The 8,933-nt window shown below is 35.5% G+C and overlaps 1 protein-coding gene across 5 annotated transcripts; it reads left to right on the plus strand.

The window, feature by feature from the left end:
- On the plus strand, nucleotides 400-8,444 carry LOC107629993 (replication factor C subunit 1). 5 transcript variants are annotated; one of them, XM_021118289.1, is made up of 23 exons: nucleotides 400-518; nucleotides 670-765; nucleotides 1,239-1,715; nucleotides 1,797-1,864; nucleotides 2,094-2,169; nucleotides 2,246-2,307; nucleotides 2,406-2,557; nucleotides 2,717-2,847; nucleotides 2,954-3,142; nucleotides 3,219-3,340; nucleotides 3,423-3,630; nucleotides 4,286-4,339; nucleotides 4,465-4,634; nucleotides 5,302-5,392; nucleotides 6,077-6,258; nucleotides 6,357-6,396; nucleotides 6,625-6,645; nucleotides 6,747-6,871; nucleotides 7,135-7,207; nucleotides 7,307-7,399; nucleotides 7,481-7,727; nucleotides 7,811-7,867; nucleotides 7,958-8,444. In XM_021118289.1, the coding sequence occupies exons 1-23, from the start codon at nucleotides 516-518 to the stop codon at nucleotides 8,080-8,082; spliced, it is 2,862 nt and encodes a 953-aa protein (XP_020973948.1). In that variant the 5' UTR covers nucleotides 400-515; the 3' UTR covers nucleotides 8,083-8,444. The 5 variants fall into 5 exon arrangements, with proteins under 5 accessions (XP_020973948.1, XP_020973949.1, XP_020973950.1 ...); XM_021118290.1 differs by having other exon boundaries at nucleotides 6,640-6,645; XM_021118291.1 differs by having other exon boundaries at nucleotides 6,197-6,258.

Here is an 8,933-nt window from a genome sequence, read left to right on the forward strand (position 1 = left end):
TTTGGGATTGACTATGTAGCACAAGTGTAACATAGGCGGAGTTACACACATGAATTAATATATTTTATATTAATATTTATCAGAATTTATATGCATAAATTAGTAAAATTTGTTTTTTAAAATTAATTTAATATAAAAAAGTATAGGTAAACAATGAAAATATTAAACAGTATAAACAATAGATATATTGGATGTTTATTTTACTAGTGTATGGATGGTTATTTTAATATTAAAATTTAGAGGATTAATTTAAAAGTATAGTGTGTTTTTATTTGATTGGTGGGTTGTTCATATTGTTCAAAATTTTCATTGTTCTCTAGCACTTCCCCAGCTAAAAATGCTAAAAACCGCTTGCTCTCCTAAGAGATATATATATAATTTTTTTTTTGGCGATACTTTATTCCTTCCCGAAGAAGCCCAAAATATTCCGCTTTAATTTACGAAGGCCACGCAGCTGAATAGAACTGGTTACACTAACGCACTTGACCTTGTTCTCCCGCGCTCTCCGCTAAAACATGGTAACTTAGGGTTCTTCCTTCTTCTTCTTCGCCTTTCATCAACTCTTTCACCTCTCCATTTGTTTCTCCTCTTCATTTTCACACTTCGAAAGTTCCTTATCTAATATTTCCGTTTCGGGAAATTTTTTTTTTATTCTTTTGAAATTTTCAGACTGATATAAGGAAGTGGTTCATGAAATCGCACGACAAGGGCAATGCCAATGCCTCCTCCAAGCCCGCCACCGATAAACCCCAGAATGACAAACCGGTTAGTCTTGTTTCGACTTTTATTTGTTACTATTTATTTGTTTTGTTTGGTAATTCGCGTTAAAGGCTCTTTTTTTTTAACATATAACAAAATGAAATGTACAGGTCAATTTAGAGTGTATAGGATTAGTTTCAATGATTTTAATAGAACTAGGGGTGTAGAATGGCAAAAAAAAAAAAAGAAAAAAGAAAAAAGAAGCATTAAATGCTGAAGGATGCGAGGTTGTGATTCCTGTATTATTATGATTATTATTTTCTGGAGGCATGTGTTGATTCAGGAAATTTACTTTTGTTGGGGCTTTGCTTCCCATTAACTTGATGGTTTTTCCCCGCGGCGGGGGAGGTTGGTCATAATCAAATGGGTGTGGTTAAATGATTTGCATTATGGGTTGGTTAAGAGTTTAGCGACACTTTGGTTCTTGAATATATATGAAAATGTGTTGAGTGAAAGGAAGATGTTTTTCCCTTGTGCAGGCGTCTGGAGGTCAAGAAAGTTCCGGGAGGAGGAAAACTAGCAAATATTTTTCTACAGACAAACAAAAGGCAAAAGATGAAAAAGAAACACTGGAGCTCCCTGCTAAACGAAAGAATATAAAGGACAGTGGAGAACTACCAGAGGCCCGTACTTCGAAGAAGATTCATGAAGCTGAAGAAGATGACGAAGATGACTATGCTTTTCCAAAAAATAAAAAGAGTTCAGCTCATGCCACTCCAACAAAGAAACTGAAGAGTGGATCTGGTAGGGGGATCCCGCAGAAATCTGTGGAGTTAGAAGAAAATGATGAAGATGACGAGAAAGAAGCTGTGGCATCAGTTAAATCTGCCGGAAGAGGTCGTGGTGGTAGAGGAGCATCGGCACAACCATCTGGTGGGAGGGGTAGAGGTGGTGGTGGTAGGGGTGGGTTCATGAATTTTGGAGAAAGAAAAGATCCTCCACATAAAGGAGAAAAGGTTCATAGTTATAATGAATCTGGATCTTATCTATTGAAAATATTGTTTATCTATTTCACTGAAACTTCTTTTGCATGGCAGGAAGTCCCTGAAGGTGCTCCTGACTGTTTAGCTGGCCTAACTTTTGTGATCAGCGGAACGCTGGATAGGTATTGCTTTCTAAATTTTACCTAGATTTCCCATTTTTCTTACTTGAGACAGAAATCAGTCTAAAGTTTATTGCTTCTTCATCTATTGTTCCGTCCACTCGTCCGTTTTCTTTATGGTTATTGTTTAGGTTTATTTCTATTTACAATGTACAAGTTGTAAACTTATAATTACTACATTCCAAATTTTAGCGTAGTTGTCCTTTGTATTTTACTGTTTGCATACTGACAGTTTGGAACGAGAAGAAGCAGAAGATTTGATTAAGCGCCATGGTGGTCGTGTCACGGGATCAGTCAGCAAGAAAACGGTTATATAATGCTTTTGTTAATGGTAATTGATTGAATTTGCATAAACATCATCTGATGAACATTCTCTGTTTGCAGAATTATCTACTATGTGATGAAGATATTGGTGGACGGAAGTCTGAAAAAGCCAAAGAGCTTGGGTTAGCATTCATATATTTATACCGTTATAACATATTTTAAACATAATATTTCCTCATTTTACTGTCACTTATATTTCCCAGTCCCTTTATTTCTGTAGAACTAAATTTCTCACAGAGGATGGATTATTTGATATGATTCGGGCATCAAAACCGGCAAAAGCTCCTTCACAAGAGCCCAAAAAGTCTGTCAATAATAAGCCTGCTACTAATGCATCACAGTCAAAAAGTCCCGCAAAAGCAGAACCTAAGCGTAAGCCATCACAAGATGTGCTTCTATTTATGGCTGCCAGGGTTTCAGTTTCTTTTTTTCCTTTCTCTATTCTATTAGTGGCAGTGCTTAAAGTTGTTCCAATCAAAGGGTGTCATTTGATTTCTAGTTCTAATTTGAACTCCTGATCAATAAATGCAGCCTCTCTATCTTCACGGCTGCCTTCTACCCAAGCTAAGCCAAAGACAGCATCTACTGTTCACTCTCCTTTGATGTGGACAGAGAAATATCGACCTAAAGATCCAAAGGATGTGATAGGGAATCAGTCACTTGTATAAACGACATTCTTGATTGCCTTATTTTTGTGCATAAGTTGTGCTCTTATATATCTGAATTTGGATAACTGTTTTATAATTTCTTATATGTATTTGTGTTCAGGTTTCACAGCTCAGAAATTGGTTGAAAACTTGGAACGAGCAATTTCTTGGCACTGGCAGTAAAAAAAAGGGAAAAAAGCAGAACGAACCCAATTCCAAAAAAGCTGTGCTGTTAAGTGGAACCCCTGGTATAGGGAAAACTACTTCAGCAAAGCTTGTCTGTCAGGAGCTTGGTTTCCAGGCCATAGAGGTGGCACTTTTTACATATATGGTAATGCTATTTCATCATCTTCCTTCTCTAATCTGGATTTACATATGTACTGAAGGTAAATGCTAGTGACAGCCGTGGAAAAGCTGATAGCAAAATTGAAAAAGGGATTAGTGGAAGTAATGCAAATTCTATCAAAGAACTTGTAACCAATGAGGCCTTTGGTGCAAATATGGATCGGTTAGTCTTGCTTTACTATAATATTTAATTTTCAAGTTCATAAGATTCACGTTGTTAAGTCTTCAAGTTTCATAAATTTCAGGTCGAAGCTTGCTAGAACTGTGCTCATTATGGATGAGGTTGATGGGATGTCAGCTGGTGATAGGGGTGGTGTTGCTGATCTTATTGCTAGCATCAAGATATCGAAAATTCCTATTATCTGCATTTGCAATGACCGTTACAGCCAGAAACTGAAAAGTCTCGTGAACTACTGTTTGCTTCTTAACTTCCGGAAACCTACAAAGCAACAGGTATTTATGCTTGTCACTTACCAAAAAATTATTGAGCTCAGATATGATATACTGCAGATTATTATTTTTAAGTGAACCTGGTTATTAAAGGTACTAAATCAACTATACAAGAAAGTACACAGTTCGTCACCCATTTAGTTTAAGTTTTAGACTTTCAATGTAATATCATGGCCTGGCTTCATATAAACCGTATGTGGCTAGTTGGATAAAGGACAGGGAGATGTTATGAGAAGTATATGGTTAAGGACTTTATAAGAAAAGGGAGATTAGCATTTATAGAAGTGAAGTGAAACTAGGAGATTAGCATTTTGGGTATTCTAGTTAGTTGGTTTTAGTTTTTTGACAGGATGATTTGCCACAGATTATCTTGCTTTTACCTTTCTCACCCTTTTCAAAGATCAGATGGGACACATTGTGTATAATCTAAAACAAAAGAATTGTTTTAGATCCTCATGCATTTTTTAATTGCCTGCTCTAATAAATGTTTTCCACCATGAGGGTTAATTGACTTTCTGTCACTGGGTCTATATGTGCTTTACGAGAGTCTATCTTGCTATTACCTTTTAGTCTTTGAAATCTAGTGTTTTGCTCTAAATGTTAAAACAGTTTTGCTGAAACCTGAGAATTTTGAGCTTAACTTTTTAATTTATGGCAGATGGCCAAGAGGTTGATGGATGTTGCAAAGGCAGAAAAGCTTCAAGTTAATGATGTGAGTTCTATAGCTTTTCCTGCTGTATTTAAAAGGGGTGGACCTTAGTGGTTCCTGTTTCTTACAAAAACTATTAACTTTGGTCTTAATATTGACCGACTTAATCCTCACCATGATCATTTAAGATTGCTCTGGAGGAACTAGCAGTAAGAGTTAATGGAGATATGCGTATGGCACTGAACCAGTTACAATATATGAGTCTCTCTATGTCGTCTATAAATTATGACGATATCAGGCAGCGCTTTCTTACCAGCTCAAAGGATGAAGACATATCACCGTTCACAGCTGTTGATAAGTATGATATCTAGACTATTCCATGCAACACTTGAACAATGTTCTATGTTGAATACTTCGAATCTCATTACTTTTCTTGGCTTTAATCATTGTGAGTTGCATTTTAATTCTCAATCTGTACTTGCTTGCTTGACGTTCTGTTTTACTCCCTTTCCAACTATTGTGCTTGTTTAATGGCTCCATTGGTCAATATCAAATTTTTAAAATTCATGGCTAGATCTATTTTGTGCTTACCTTGCAAAGGAATAAAGTGTATAGGACTCAATTGGAGGAAGTATGGACTTCCAAGTAGTAATTTGATGCCGTCTCTACAGAGAAAATAGGATTCTGTTGGCTGTTTTTTAATTCCAGTCAACAGTTTGCATTATATAGAATCCCATCCTTGGAATGGTATGTTTCAACTAGCCAGTGTTTTAGAGTACCCAAAAAATTGTATTCTTATTTCATTGTAGATTGTTCTTCAATATTGTCGAGTTATTTCACTTGTTTGCTTTGTGTTTCTAAATGCCAAATGACATTTATAGATTTAAATAAGTTTTAGATTTCTGGATTCATTGTCATCTCATTTGATCAGTATTCTCATTTTATCTAGAGCATTAATAGTCTCGAAGGTTTTGTGGTAAATTACATCAGGATATTTGATGACATCCGATCTTCGTATCTTGTAGGCTTTTTGGTTTTAATGCTACGAAGATGAGAATGGATGACAGGATTAGTCTTAGCATGAGTGATCCGGATCTTGTTCCACTTCTTATCCAGGTTCTTTAATCCATTTTCTTTCACTTTATTTTTATTCTTTTTAAAATTCAACTGCTTAGTTAAATCATAGAATTGCTTATTAAACTTATGATCAGTTGAAATTAAAAATTTATACCACATTGTGTACTTACTGTGTATTAAAATGACCCTATTGTTGAACATATACCCAAAACCTGCTTAAACTTTGAATAATCTCATCCGTGATGTTGTTTCATGGAAAACCATAATTTTATTTGGGCTGCATGTTTGTTGATTTCATCATATATTGATGAATGTGCACTTTTGTGTAACAATCTGGGAATTCAAAATTGCCTTCCTTTCTTTTGTTTTATTTAGTAATCTGTAGTTGATGCTTTCCTGGTGAATAGCCATATCCACTTCTATGCGATCTTGCAAACTTGATGGAGATTTAGGGCCCAGTTGGGTAACTGCTTTTTTAAATAAAAAATAAAATATTAATTCTTTTAAATTACATTTTAGGAGTCAAAATCACATTTTTTATGCTTGTCCTACTTTTAGGTTATTTTTTCTCAAGAAGTAATTTCCATGCTTATTGAGACGTTAAAAATAATATCTAGCTTCTTAAACAGCACTTTCCCAAAGTCTCAAACAAGCATTTATGTTACTGCAGATCCAAAGATAAAAATATTTATTGTATAACTCTTTTGGTGTTATACATGGCAGGAAAATTATATTAATTATAGACCAAGCTTAGCTGTTAAGGATGACCAGGGGGTAAAACGCATGAACCTGATTGCCCGTGCTGCTGAGTCAATTGCTGATGGGGATCTAGTGAATGTACAGATTCGAAGATATCGACAGTGGCAGCTCTCTCAAACTAGTTCTGTGGCCTCGTGTATTATTCCGTATGTAGCCTTGTGTCTGATCTGGAAAATAACAAGATTTTCTTAAATCAGATGTTCTCCATCAAGTTATTCATTCTTTATCCATGTCTTTGTTTCAGTGCTTCATTGTTGCATGGGCAGAGAGAAATACTTGAACAGGTGAAAGTAGTTTGTCTTGTTCAAGCTATTGCAATTTGTCTTCCATCTCCTTATTCTTTTTGTGCTTTTTTATCACCCCAAAATAATTGGGCTCAATGTTTGGGGAAATGGCATTTATTCTCAATTCTTAATCAATTGTCCATATATTATTTTTATTCTTGTGCCTCTTATGATCAACATGAGTTGCAAGAGTTTCTTGTTTCCTCTGAGTTTTGACTTTGTTACCAGCTTCTCGGTGGAAAGTTATTGGTGATTTACATATCTAATAGTATTAGTTATGTATGCTGGTCTCTTTCATTAAACTCATCTATTTTTCCCCCAATCCTTGCAAAACATGCCAATATATGCAGGGAGAGCATAATTTTAACAGGTTCGGCGGGTGGCTTGGAAAGAACTCAACGACAGGCAAAAACCTTAGGCTTATGGAAGATCTGCATGTCCACATGCTTGCTTCACGTGAATCTAGTTCAGGAAGGTAGATATCGATTCAGTATTTATTTTGCATTAAGTTTATCCCTTATGCACATAACTCTCGGAGGTTTTCTTCTGTTGAAATGAATGCTTCTTTCAATTCTTGAGTATCTGCAGTTAGACTACGGGGATTTGTTTGGCTGTGAATTTCAATCATTCACTGAACTTAGCATTAATATTAGGCACTTCCATACAAAGTAATGTCAAGCAGACTTATGGAGTGTGTCCCATAGACTTGTTATAATAATGTTTCGTTAAACATTGCAGGGATACTATCCGATTGGAATACCTTACCCTTCTCCTTAAACAATTAACAGAACCGCTGCGAGCTCTGCCCAAGGTTGGAAGTACATCTGTTCTTGTATCTTTAAACATGTGAAAGATGTGCTGAATTTTAGTTGAAGGACTGAATCACATCTAATCTGTTGTAAATTATCAGGCTGAAGCTGTTGAGAAAGTCGTGGAATTTATGAATACATATTCTATCAGTCAGGAAGACTTCGATACTATTGTAGAGTTGTCAAAATTCAAGGTGCGTCAAGTATATTTGAGCTGTGTCAATACCACAGGCTGCTAAATCTGGGTTTAACTTATTTATTTTGTTTTGTATCAGGGTCACCCTAATCCATTGGAAGGCGTACAGCCTGCTGTTAAGTCAGCCTTGACAAAAGCATACAAAGAGCAAAGCAAATCAAGGATGGTTCGAGCTGCGGATCTAGTGAATCTTCCTGGAATAAAGAAGGCCCCTAAGAAGCGCATTGCTGCTATTTTAGAACCAGCTGAAGAAGTAGCAGAGCAGGGCGAGGGTAACACGTTGGATGAGAGTGAAGAGGAGAACAATTCCGACACAGAGGAGTTGGGTAAGTTCTATGTGCTTTGATTTGTTGTATAGTTTTTGTAACTATTCTGCTTATCTTAATTGATTGCTTTTGCTCATTTTTAGAAGGCAACAACCCCGGTGAGAAGCTGAAGTCAGAACTTCAAAGTTTGAACTCAAAGGGTAGGTCAACATATGTATTTTTCAATTAGTGTATGGTTAAACACATTACCATAATTTAATTTCTGATAAATAATATATTTGTGCATGTAGGCATGCAAGTACAGTTGGAGCTGAAGGGTGCAGCGAATTCGAGTTCCAAGAAGGCATCTGGTGGCAAAGGTGGTGCACAGAAGGGTGGCCAAACTTCAAGGGCTGCTCCGAAAAGAAAGAGGTGAAGAACATAGATAGGTTTTTCTTCTGGCGACACTAGCAACATCTGTATATGAACCATGTCCATGAGTCGATGATCTTCTTGTGTTTGATGTTTGATCTTATAAACTGTTTTGAGTTGTAAATTTTCCTAGGACGATTGAATGAAACATGGGTGGCCTTTTTTCTTTAAAAAAATGCAGATGATGTCTTCTTAAGAACATTGCATGGCACATTGTGAAGAATTCTTGAATTTAATTGTCTCTTGTTTATTACCCGATACTATGGTTGGATATGTATTGCAACGGCCAATGGGGAGTTAAGCTGATTGGTTGCATGCACTACAATAGTTTTCAAGATCTTAATTGTACTAATTACATTCTTGAAATTGGTAGAAATCATGTTAGTTCCTCGGTCTTTTTCCATCAAGTGATTCATCGCACTGTTACAGATTAACGTGGTGCACTTTTGTCAATTTCAATAATATAAGACTAATGTGGTGTATTTTTGTCAATTTCAATAATATAATTGATACAATCTGGATCTCAAATTATTTTACTGTACGCGATCAAACTTAGAAACCATTTTAGGAATGCTTTACTAGTAGAGCATAAATATACTTTAACGTAACCAATTGAGTGAGTAATATTGAAGTGTTAGAGAATGATGATGAGAGAAACATTATTTCTATCAACCTCTTTTAGTATTAAAACAATAATTGTGATTATTTTAGTCACTTTATCTCTAAAAATAAAAGTTGTATATCGTGAAATAGAGAAGTATAAGTAACATTTTTTATAGGGTTAAATACGATTTTGATCTCTAAAGTATAAGTCAAATTTTTTTTGCTTTTAACTTTTTTTGCATACAAAATCGT

This window comes from Arachis ipaensis, chromosome B03 (genome assembly GCF_000816755.2).
Source record: "Arachis ipaensis cultivar K30076 chromosome B03, Araip1.1, whole genome shotgun sequence".
Lineage (NCBI taxonomy): Eukaryota > Viridiplantae > Streptophyta > Magnoliopsida > Fabales > Fabaceae > Arachis > Arachis ipaensis.